Here is a 13,129-nt window from a genome sequence, read left to right as displayed (position 1 = left end):
CCCTTCAGTATAACATTCATGAAGGTCTCGGCTCGTTCTTTAATGGTGAACAGATGTCAGTGCCTCCATATCCTCTCTACACACTCTGTGAAGATTTAGCACAAATGCAAACCAGTTTTACGTTGCACTGCCTGGCTTTTACAAGAATCATAGATGCACTTTTCATGGTGAAGCCTCCTTAAATCACTCACAACTGAACACACAACTATTTTAACCTTCATACAGCGGTGCCTCTGCCTCTCCCCACCTGTCTTCCGTGGACTCCAGCTGACAAACCCCCTCGTCATTAATGTGTGGTACCATGTCTGCTGCAGGAGGTCAAAGGAAATCTTTTAAGGCCTAGGTGTTTAAAGTGGCACTCATAATGAAAAGGTTAATACTTTACATCTAATTTTTGTGCTTATAATTACTACATCTGCTTAAAGCTAGAACCTTTATTTTTAAGTATAGATGTAAATTAATTTCATCTAATTTAAACTTTTGAAATATTCAGCTTGGTATGCATGAAGGAATCAATTTTATACCTGACTTACAAGAAAGCCCTAACAATCTCTAAGAGATGTTGAAGGGTCTGGAGTTCTAGCAGAGTGAAACACTTAAGCACTTGTTTTATTTTTAAGCACATACTTAAGCCAAGTAAAAATTACTAGTAGTAAGGATGTATTTTCTCCTAAAAAAAAACCAAGGTAGCACAAACACATAGTTATGAAAAAAATTTTATGATATGTTTAACATTAGCCTTGCTGAAGTCAGTGGAAGCTGCCCATGTACTTAAGGGTTGCTTTCCTCTTTCTGATTACTTATCTTTTTGCTTCTCTACTTCTAAACTTCTTTTGAGACATTCTTCATTTAGGAAGCAAAGTATTAAACATTATGAAATAAGTTATTAGAGGTTTTATTGTTAAAATAAATTAGATGAAACTGAATTAAAATAATTATATAAATAAGTTTTAAACCTAATATAAACTCATAAAAGGTAGCAGGATATAGTCTATGTTTTCAGTATTTTCATTAGCTTTTTCCTTAAAATACTTATGTCCTTGTTCTGGCTTTGAACATGGCTAGTTTTCCTGATATTAAGTTGTTACTTTAAGTTTGGACTAAAATAGAAATAAAAAATCCTCCAAAATACTTAATGTGAGAAATATGTGTCTATGCCTTGGATAGCAAGTTGGCTGGAAAGAGTTTACTTTAGATCAACGGTAAAACAAGATAATTAATTGGTGCTTTAATAATTAAAACCAGACCTCACTGCAGGAGGCACTGGAAAGTATGATAAATTTGTAGAAATATATGTAAATACCTCTCTGAACAAAAAGGAAAAGGTATGGTTTAATCTTTAAAGAAATGAAAATATGTTATTAAAACATTCTTAGCAAATGCTTTTAGTATCTTCTTTTCCTAATCAAGAATTACGACTTTAAATGGCATGGCAGCATCTGCATTTGATAAAAATCAAATAAAATATTTCCGTAGAAACAGATGGCACTGTTTTTAATTCTTTGTGGCCAGTTCAGGTATTATGAGAATGAATTATGATGTAAGCGAGCTTTGCGTGTAAAGTATCTTCTGAGAAAAATTTTGAATAAAGGTACATTTTGTGTTACCTGCTTCATCTAGACCAGTTCCTCTCATGTGCTAAAACGTAAAAATCAAATGCCTTCAGCTCTGTGGCTGCTTGATATTAAAGTCAGGATTTCCTGTCTTTTCCTGCCTAGGTGCTGAGGTGCCTTAGTTATTTTAGGGGTTAAAAGCTGTAGCCACTGATGCGTATATATTAGGCTGTATTCATAGAACACGGCTTGTAGCCTGACTCAAGCTATTACAGTCTAACAACAGTGACCAATAGAAAGAGAAGAAGATCCAAGAAAGCTGAGGTAAGCCCAAACTCTGCAGCAATGTCAAATGAGAAACAATAGCTAATAAGGTGTGTATGGTCATACATCTGGGAATACTAGCATGTACTTCAAGTTTTATATGCTATTAATTCTTAGGAAGACAGGAAGCAAACACAGTGGTTAGCAGCCAAAGGCTGTGAATTTACTGTGATTTCTAACTGGCTTCAGATAGCTCCAGGAACTTGACTAACGAGGTAAATTACTTTATATTTATTTTTAAAAATGTTATTAAGGTTATGAATATTTACATAGTGAGAAGGTGCCATTTCACTGTGTAAATTAGAGATGTTATTCTTTAGAAATATTTTATTTGTCCTTTTTTGGAATGCTTCCAGATAGCAGTTTCTGAGGCTGGAAGATCTGTAGGATACTGCACTTGTTACTGCTAATAACAATGTTGAAAACTATTAAATGACTACATACCATATGCAGCAAGTTAACTGAGCTCTTAACCTTGCTGGTGCATTAACCCTATGAGAGAATTGAGTTTTTATTTAAATACTATTTTTGCCAAAACTAACGTCCTGATTTTGACCAGAAATTTCAGCTATCAGTCTCTTGCCTCTGCATTGCAAAATGCTTGCTAATCTTCATCAGAAAGCAAGCAAGATAACAAAGTTTGTGAAGCACTGTTTTTGTGCTACACAAATATTTCCTTTTGGAGTAAATTATCATTGATGATTTTGTTCATCATTTAATGGGGGAAAAGGCTAAAAACCCCAAATAATTAAGTAGGTAAAATAGATACAAGATGCATGAGTGTATATGATATAATTTGGTTAGGACTTACTTTTTTGTGTTATTTAGATCAGGCATTTGTTTTGGCTGTTTGCTTTAGACAAGGAAATTCATAACTTTGGATACGAGAGAGTCGTATGAGGGAGGGGAATGGATTACTCAAACATATTCCCTCCAAGCTTTTTAAGAACATGCCCAACAAACAGCTGTTAAAACACTCTTTGATCTTTCACTTTTCTGTGATGAGAAAAGACCCTGGAAAATCTGATCCAGATGCCATTATAATTTAAGAGAGAGGAAAAACAGAAAAAAGGGTATAATTAATTTTAAAAGGAGGAACACTGAGTACAATAGTATTTATATCGTCGTGGTATTGATAGCTTTACTGAAGATGGAACATTATATAAAGTAGTTTATAGCTCTGTACAGGAAAACTTAAACAAATTTATAAGAAACACTGATTTAATGTCAGAAAAATGATCTGTGTTTTCAGGTTCTTTGAAATGACACTTACATGAACATCAGTTAAACTGGTAGCCAATGTGGAGTCTAAGTTGAATCAGGAAAATGTTCTTCAACATATAGCAGTGAATTGTTTATGCCTCTTATATTACGGTTCAGTTTTTCCCTAACATTTCCTAAACATGAATTGTTTATACCTCTTATATTACGATTCAGTTTTTCCTTAACATGTGGTAATACCACAGAGGACAGAATTTGGCTGTATATAAAGGAAATATGTTCTATGTAATACTGCTTTGTTAATCTAGTATGCTGTTAGAGAGTTCTGTTGAGAGACAGCTAATTGTTTTTCTCCCCTTCCAAGGCAAACAATGACTCTAAAAGTCTGTGCAAGCCTTTTGCTCTTATTCTTGGTCAATTCTGTGTGGACTCGAACTGTGAGACAAGTTTATGATGAGCTGGATCCTGAGCATTGGTCTCACTACACTTTTGAATGTCCACGAGAGTGCTTTTGTCCTCCTAGTTTCCCCAATGCATTATACTGTGATAACAAAGGACTTAAAGAAATACCCGCAATCCCAGCAAGAATTTGGTACCTCTATCTTCAAAACAATCTAATTGAAACAGTTTCGGAGAAGCCTTTTGTGAATGCCACTCATCTAAGATGGATAAATCTGAACAAGAATAAGATCACCAACAGTGGAATTGAGAGTGGTGTGCTGAGCAAGCTGAAAAGGCTTCTTTACTTATTCCTTGAAGATAATGAATTGGAAGAGGTGCCTGCCCCATTACCAGTGGGTCTGGAACAGCTAAGACTGGCTAGAAACAAAATCTCCAGAATCCCAGAAGGAGTCTTCAGCAACTTGGAAAACCTTACGATGTTAGATCTGCACCAGAACAGTTTGTTGGACAGCGCTCTTCAAAGTGACACCTTCCAAGGACTCAACAACCTTATGCAACTCAACATAGCAAAAAATTCACTCAAGAAAATGCCTTTAAGCATTCCAGCTAACACACTGCAGCTATTTTTGGACAACAACTCCATTGAAGTGATACCAGAAAACTACTTCAGTGCAATACCCAAAGTGACTTTCCTTAGGCTGAACTACAATAAATTATCTGATGATGGTATTCCCCCAAACGGGTTTAATGTTTCATCTATTCTAGATCTTCAGCTGTCTCACAACCAGCTCACTAAAATTCCACCGATCAATGCTCATCTCGAGCACCTTCACCTTGATCACAACAGAATCAAAAGTAAGTGTGTATCGTCAGTGTGGGATCCTACCAAGACATAATTATTTTAAAATGTCTACTTAACTACAAAAAATGCTCTTTGAAATAAAGAGATTAGAAATGTGCTGTAGATTTTAGGGAGATGAGCAAGAAGACCTCCCACAGGCCAGTTTTCAAGTCAGGTCTAAAATATGTGCATAGAAGTAATATCACATGTGAAAAATGTTCATATGCATACAGAAAAAAACACTTTGCAAGCAGAGCAGAAATATGAGTGGATTAAGGAGAATTTGTGCATTCACATTTCGTTATATACATGCCAGTAACCATTTTGTAGGAACACATTAAGTTTCCCACAGAAAGGCTAGGACTAAATAAGCAAGAAACAACAACAAAAAAGTGGGTGCAACAAGTTAGCATATTCAATCCACGTCTGTATGACTGTCAGATTTTCAAAGTTCCTGAGCACCTTAGGGACTTCACTTAAACTAACAGAATTGCTGTATGCTTAGTTCTTCTGGGTATCTCTCTGCCCACCTAAATTATGTAGTAGGAGCTTAAGGTGAGGCACCCTTAAAACAGAACACAATGTTGGCTGTATTTCAAATACAATCTATTTCAAATATGACTAATTAGAATGTGGATATTGAATATTTCAGGCTTGAATATCCTCCCCATCTTTTGTTTACTGTGCACAAAATGCTGACACTTGGGTTTAGTCTTCATGAAAAATCTTCACTGTCTTTACAGAAGCTTTGTCCTACTAAGGTTTATGTCCTCAAATGTCTTCTAACATTTTCCACTTTGTATAAATGAGACAAGGTTTTGTACCCAAGACAACAGAAGCCTCTTGTCATGTCATAATTCTGCTTCTAGCACTGCTTCCAGATTCACCCAGGTACAGTGGGGATGTGGTGGTTAGGGACATTGGGTAAAGTATCTGTATCTCTCAGTAAATCCTACAGACCTTAAATCCTTTGTTTCATGCCAAAAGCCAAAATCAAAGTGATGACTTTCTATATATCACTGCACAGGAAGTAACCAAGTCTCTAAATTTGTCTTCCTGTCACGGTGATTTAATTGAATAAATGGTTGCTTACTCCTGTTTTGTGTCACTGTAGTTCACAAATATACTAAAAATAATTTAAGTTAATTCATTGCATTTTGCAAAATAAATGTATGAAACCTTGCAAAGAAAAATCAATTTTGTATAACTGGCACATATTTAAGTGGCCTGCGAGAAGTCTAACAGTTAATTAGAGTTAGGGCTTATGACATATGTTGTTACTGAACATATTTCATTGCCCTCTGGTTACAAAGGGATTTATTTTAATTGCTTCACTGCAGGGCCTCAGGTGCAGACTTTATCTCCTGTCACTTTAAGTGGACACTAAATTGAAATCAATGGAATGTAAACTGTCCAGTTTAAGTGTTTTGTGTCTAGGTAGTATTTAAAGAGCTGCCAAATTATCTTTCTTTCCTAAATAACTTTTAAAAAAATTAAACCCATGAAAATCAACCTGTGTAGTATGTGCAATATCAAGTCCCATTTTCCAGTGACACATGGCTACCCATGAGCCTAAATTACAATAGTTCTCCACAAGCCTTATATTTCTTAATGTCTTTACCGCTTTTCAAAATTTATTACTAACTTAAGCATAACACTGCTCTTAATTAAAAAAAAAAAGTTCTTATTCTCAGTAACTACATATAAAGTAGTCAAAAAATATTTAAAAAGGCAACCTGACACCTTAAATGAAATGCAGGTATTACGTAAGGCACATTCTACCACATAGCATAATTGTTCAAGAGGTAAGGGATAATGACATAGTCTTCATGAGATACTGCTCTGATAGACGATATCTCAAAGGGCCTTCACAATCGCAAACAAGGAATGTAATTCCATCAGGCAGGAGTAATAAGATGTGGCATTAATTCTGCAGATTGTTTTTGTCTTCTTAAACCCAGGAAGTTGATGATCAGTCATTACTTTAAGATAACCAATGTAAAAGATTTGAAATAAAAGTAACTGTAAAAGCCTGGATCTGGTTTCTCCACAAAAGAGTCCTCCTGAAAATTTACTTTTATGTGTGCAATACAAGCCCTTTTTATAATATTAATTCTCAGATACCCCTGCACACCTGTCAATTGCTGCTTTATTTTCTCTTGGTGGTTCATAGTTACACTGCTGGCATTGCAAGAGCTCAGACATCAAAATTTCTATCTAAATACTATTTGCCTACTTTTTATTGTATGTTAGTGCAACATCAGTTCTTCATATAAGTCCAAGGCCTTATTTCTCTGGAGACCATTTACAAAGATAAAGGCAATATCTTGAAGCCCAGTGAAGTCAATGATAGCCTCATCATTGGTCTCAATGGAACCAGGATTTTGCCTGTGGTGCCCTCCCGAAGGATCTCAATGCACAGAGGAAAAAAAGTACTTGAAAGTTGGAAGCAAAGTCAACATAAACCCAAAACTAATTATGGCTACAACAGATATGCACCACACTTGTTCCATGGCATTTTAAACATGCACGTTTACATATTTATTTATGAGATACACATGCGAGACTCTGGGGAGATGTCAAATGATGGAAGCAAAAAGAGGAGAAGGCATGAAACGATGATGTAGCGAGTGAGCAAGGGTAAGCAGGTGGTATTACAGTGCTATCAAAGGAGCGATGAAAGGGAGTGAATGGTACGTTCCCCGAGAGGAACACCAGGAGATTGGGATAGCTCCTCTGAGCTAATATTATCCCGCGTGTAGAGAAAGGGAGAAGTCCTGGGGCCAAGTAGCAATGCCACTCTATCAGAATCCATTACAGGATATTGGGAAAGAAATGATTGAAGTTACAGATCCTGACTTATTGTCAAACCCCACGCTATAGCTGGTACTGGCTTCCTTGCTGGGAGAGCCTAGAAAGGTGCAGATTTCCAGTCTGATCCATGGCTGCTTCAGTTAAATATTATGTGAAAAGAAGAAAGGGAGTCCAACTATTGGAGTTGGACTACAGTGAATGCAGCTAGAGGTTACAAGAATAGAACAGAAATACCCTCGTACTCATGTATGTCAGAACACATCTATCTTCTAGATCAACTTACTTTCTGAATGTTCCTAAATTATAAGTTTTACTGGAAAAAACCTCAGGATCTTCTGCAGTTCTTCAGCAGACATACAGTATTAGCCATTAATGAGAACCTCTTCTGCAGTTTTCCCCTACAGCAACTCCAGAGTCTTATTTTTAAATATTACACCATTTAACAATACTGTTGACAATAGATGGAATTAATCTTATTTGAATTAACCATCCTACATTTTTGAATCTAGTTTGGGTTAATCATACAGATCACCTACTCAATTAATGGAAAGAGATAAACAATTGCAAAGGGAAAATCTTCCCATCTTAAGGAACTGTGAATGATCTTTTGGAAGTGTTCATCTCTTTCCAGAGTTTATAAACAAAGTCTGAATGGTTTACTTAGACTGACACTTAACCGTCCACATGGATCAGTTTAGGTAGGGTGAATTGTACCTATGTAGATGGATTGCCCTGTCCCTCCTGCTTAAGCAAAATTCAGCAATATACCCATGAACAGGATTGCAAGAGAAGAGGAGAGAGAGAGGCTTTTACTCCCCTGACAGTTTGGGTAGGATTTATTGTTCATGGGAAGAGAACAATAAAAAACCAAACCACTTCATACCACACATCATCAGGAAATAACTTCTTCATAGGTGGCCTGTGGTTAGATAACTGCTGCCTCACTTTAAGGTTGGAGTAATCAGCCCAGTGAAAACTAGTGCAGTGGGATATTTTCTAGGTCAGAGAACACAGAGATTTAGAACACACTTGAAGCTGTCTTGTATCCTAAGGACAGTAGTGCTGACCTGAAAAAGCAGATATTTTCTGCTACATAGTGTTGATTCACTTGTAAAACTTTTAATAACTGCTTTCATAATGAAACCTCACTCTAAAGCTTCCTGCTTCGCAGCTTCACACATAAAAGTAAGTTGTAGCTTGTTTCTTCCAGGAATATAAAATGCTTTACAAACGTTAATCAAATTTCACAACATAGGCAAAGACATTTTGATATCATGGATATGATAAAAGTTTTAGGCCTTGGCCAACTGCATGTATTCATCTAGTTTCCATGACAAAAATAAAGTCCATTTCCAAGACATTGCAAACATCTGGGTAGTTTTTCAAAATAGGGTGGGTTTTTTTCTTTTGGAAAAAAAAAAATCATGGGTTTTCTTTCATCATAGCATTTAACCAATTTGGGGGATTGTAATCAAAAGAAGTGTGCATATTATCTTTGCTAAATATAAGGGGAGAAAAATTTTGGTAGAAAGCTTTTCTTTTCCTTTTTCTGGGCTGCTAAAAAAACTGTGCTCAAAAAAATCTGTTACACACACATTCTCCATTCAACCCCTTTTGCAGGTGGGGTTGGGGCCAACAAGATCCTCAAGCAGTCAGACCAATCACTAAATACCATAATTTGATCAAAGGAATTTGACATCTTTGATAAACAAACACCACTTCAGTGTTTTCTAGAATAAGGCCATCATGAGGCTGAAATAGGGCAGCGGCAGCCTCACTATTCAACAACTGAAGACAAAATACGAAAAGCATTTTAACCAAGTGACAATGCAGAGGTAATTTAGGGGAGAAAATGCAAAGAATCCAATCTATTAAACTCTTATGAAATGGGTAATGATTTAAGTCATAGTTTCAAATTTTATCTGAACTGAAACAAGTTATGTGTGATTTATAAAGAATTTTAAGGACTTGTTCAAATTAGGAAGAAAAATATGCCATTGCACAAATTATATTCTTGCAATTAAAACCAACTGTACTGAAGAATTTGAGAGAACAGGAAAGTACAGGTGTTAAAAGTCACAGACACTATACAAAAAGCTCCTCTAATTCAATACTGTTATCATTTTGAATGCAAGATCTTCATTGGGGAATATTATCAGCTAAAATGAATGTACTGTCATTGCAGTAAGATGTTCAAAATCTTTCATCATTAACCTTGTTCTTCTCTCTCTGAGGGCAGAGCTATTTCTCAATGAATAGTTACCCAGCAGTTGTCTAAATTAGTTTGCTCTCTGTCCGAGGTAAAATTATACATCTAGTGGCCTTTATTCATAATTGCAGCACATTAAATATGTGATTCACTGATCTCGATTACATTATGTTAAGATGCTTCTTTGCTTGATCAAAACAGCAGTTAACTGTTAATTTGGCATTTTCCAACTCTGATAGGAGCAAGTGTCTCCCATACAAATATCAGTGGAAGCCTGTTTTATTTGTTTTATAAATGAATTTTATCTTTCTGAACCTTTCCCATGGGAATTACCTAACATGTTGATCCACATTTTCAGGTGTCAATGGTACTCAAATATGCCCAGTCTCAATTGCCATAGCAGAAGACTATGGTTTTTATGGCAATATCCCTCGCCTCCGATACCTTCGCCTGGATGGAAATGAGATTCAACCTCCAATCCCATTGGACATCATGATATGTTTCCGACTACTTCAAGCTGTTGTCATATAAAGAAATCGCAGTGTCACTCTTGTGCTGTGAGAGTGCTAAGATACAAGTTTTGCTGGAATGAAACTTGTTCTAAAATAAATCAAGAAGTAACAGCTTTATTTTGACTTTAATTTTTTCTTTGCTTGCATCTTTTATACAGCTGAAATGATTGTTCTTCTTTCAGAAGAAATTTTGGACGGACATGAAACTTGCTTAACACTTTACCTGAGAATTCCTAATGCGAATATATTGAAAATCATCTATGTAAGATCCCAAGTATTCCAAAGCAAATTCTTGTCTACTCCATCTTGCTTGTCAAAATCTACTATGTCTATTCTGTTAACATCATTGCTACAGAAAGATCTTATTTCTTTATTTTGTTACATAGTAACTAACATAATGAATTTGAGTGCACTTGGCTAAATATATATGCTAGAAAAATCATGAGTTGCATGACTACTAGTTATCAGAACTGCCACTGTCTTTTTTAAGATAGTGACTAATGGTGAACAACCACTTAACATGTAAATAACTCATAAATTGCTGGCATCCTTTGAAAACTGACACTTTTAAGGCATGAAGTATTTGAGGCTCAGAGTCCAAAGCAATATACAGAATATATATTGTTGAATGGATTCATTCAGTCTATGATTTCAGAATTGGAATACACTGATCCAACTCAAATTCAGGGCCGAGGGAACATAAGATGACATCTTGGTCTATCAAAGTGCCAATTTTCTGCTGTTCCATTCTACAGTATTCCATTTCTAGTTTTGACACCATTTCTTTCTGTAGCTTTGGGATAGTCATCGAATATTTGGTTTATTTTAGTTCCCGTAGAGATAAAACCAAGAACAGTAATGATTACATATTTCACAGACTACGTACTTCACAAAAATTGGAATGGCTAGTTAATATAATGGTGATAAAGGCAAAATTAAGGAATTAGGAAATACATCCCCTCCTAATTATTTACCTAAATAGCCAAATATTTGCATAGGAATTGTATCAGTTTAAGCAAATGCAATCAACTCAGAGCAGTATTTAGCTATCTGCTGACTCATATACACGCACATAACAACACTGGATTTTAGAGAAGTCCAGGTATTTAGAATACAGCACATTCACAATTCACTAACAAGGGAGATATCAGTAGACATATTTTTATGAAATCTGGTTGGTTTTTTTTTTTCTATTTTGATAAGATAATATTGGGATTTCAATACACAATTTGAATATTAGACTCAACTATTCACTGGGAGGATGACATTTTTATTTCTGATAGCCAGCAGAACAGACTATCCATCAGTCATATCATTTTAGTCTTCTTGTATTTATAGATAGAAGCAATTAGTTGCTCTTTGATAGCTTGCATCTATTTCTAACATTTTAAGACTGGCTTCAGTAACAAGCATTTAAAGACTATGCATGTGGTATAATTTTTTCTTTGAAGATGAAGCATTTTCTTAAAAGTAGATTTTTAAAGGGTTGAGAACTGCAATTTCTAACATTCAATCTCTTTTTATCTGAAAATCAGGCCTTATTCTGCTCCAGGGCACTTGTGGAAACCACCCACTATAGAAACCCCACATAGAAATAACCCATTCAGAAATCCTATGACAAAAACATTTATTTTTGCAGTTCTTTTTATGTGATTGCTGAGAAACTCCTGCCCTTCCAGCAAAATATTTTATGTACCCCTGTGTTCACCCTATATGAAAAAATACAGATTTTAAAATTCTGTACAATATGTATGCATGTTTACCTATGTTCTTTACTCAAAAATAGCATAGTAATTTATTTTTTTGAAAAAAAAAAGTGACAATACTACTAATTAAATTATAACAATAATTACGTGTTTGTACTCGGAAATTAATTTCTACTTTGAACAAAGAACAAATATGTGTGCTCCAAAGTGAATATCCACAGCATATATGCATATTATTAACATTATTTACAGTTCTAACTAACTGTACAACAAAGCATCTTGAAATTCCAGCCAAAAAATATGACCTTTTTAGGCACTATATATGTATTAAAACAGAAAAGACTAATCCTTCCCCAAAGAGATGTCAAGCTTATGTATGAGAAGGGATGATATGTAAAATCATATAGGGACACTGGAGCATCAAGGTACTTCATTTTCTTGATAGGGACATTATGTGATTAAATCGGGGGCACATAATCTGATGAAATCACTTTTAGCAGTTATTTTCCACCAGCTGGCCTGATGCTAATGGATTTTTCCAATCCACTGTAGGGTGGAAAGCCTTATAAATTAGTTCTTCAAAGGTCAGTACTGTCTTACGGAACAATCTTTGGACACATGCAGATTGATGCTCAAGACTTGCCCCTGTCAAATCCTAGTTAATCTGAGTGAAGACAAAAATTCATGATACATCCTTGGACAAACTTTTATCAGGCTGAAGAGCTGCTTCTGCCAAGGGCTCTGTGTTCTACACTTTTGATGCAACCCGCTGACTCCACATCTGGGAACTGTTTAATAAAGAGAAAATCCTAAGTATCCTCATTTAGGCTAATTTGTCCCATCTTGATTCCCTCTCCCAGAATCAGCAGTATGAAGTAGAATGAAAAATAGTTGTGTTACTGCAGTGACCTTCACAAGAGAAATCAACCCCGGTTGGGGTTTGAGCTGCTTTGCTGCAAGCATGTCTGTATTTGCAATAGTCTTAATGTTCTTAAACATTCTGGGAAAGTTGGTGAAATTTCCCCTCAGATTACAATAGCAGGCCTAAATTGCATTACTGTGTGGAACTAAACAATGTAGGCTTTCAGCCACACCTCATTCAATCCATTCATTATGCCAGAAGACTATAAAGGAAAATGTAAAACACAGTGTCCTTTTCCCTATAAAGAGGGTCCCTAAAACAATGTAAAAAGCATCACTGTGCTTGAAAGTCTGATGTTAAGTCTTCCTAATCCAAGATTTGTCTAAGACTCCCCACTGATATTTCCTGGTTCAGAAAAAATTGCAGTCTCTTCCACTGCAAGGAGGGAGGAACAGACCTCTCAGCTGTCCGGTCTGAACCCACAGCTGCCTTCATAAAGCCAACATTTGTTTCACTTAATTGTCAGAACACATCGCAAACAGTTTTGAATGGAATATCATGTACAGAAACAAAGACATTTACAAGTATGAGAAGTTGAGAACAAAGCAGGTCACCTTAAGCACACTGCAGTTGTGGTCAATCACTAACCAAACCACAAACACCTAGTCCTTTGCCAGAAATGCGT

General features: G+C 35.7%; 1 protein-coding gene across 1 annotated transcript; it reads left to right on the top strand.

Moving 5' to 3' along the window:
• The first annotated feature begins 1,818 nt into the window (after nt 1-1,818).
• On the top strand, nt 1,819-10,227 carry KERA (keratocan). The gene is made up of 3 exons (XM_009579619.1): nt 1,819-1,877; nt 3,463-4,355; nt 9,723-10,227. Exons 2-3 carry the CDS (start codon nt 3,470-3,472, stop codon nt 9,893-9,895), a joined length of 1,059 nt encoding a protein of 352 aa, XP_009577914.1. The 5' UTR covers nt 1,819-1,877; nt 3,463-3,469; the 3' UTR covers nt 9,896-10,227.
• The last annotated feature ends 2,902 nt before the right edge of the window (nt 10,228-13,129 follow it).

Source organism: Fulmarus glacialis, unplaced genomic scaffold (genome assembly GCF_000690835.1).
Source record: "Fulmarus glacialis isolate BGI_N327 unplaced genomic scaffold, ASM69083v1 scaffold2816, whole genome shotgun sequence".
Classification (NCBI taxonomy): domain Eukaryota; kingdom Metazoa; phylum Chordata; class Aves; order Procellariiformes; family Procellariidae; genus Fulmarus; species Fulmarus glacialis.
This window is presented reverse-complemented; position numbering and strand designations above follow the sequence as displayed.

Excerpts from the sequence above, each read along its gene's own strand:
- KERA (XM_009579619.1), top strand. The coding sequence starts at position 3,470 with ATGACTCTAAAAGTCTGTGCAAGCCTTTTGCTCTTATTCTTGGTCAAT. Across the intron at positions 4,356-9,722 it reads TGATCACAACAGAATCAAAA|GTGTCAATGGTACTCAAATA; the intron begins GTAAGTGTGTAT and ends CCACATTTTCAG.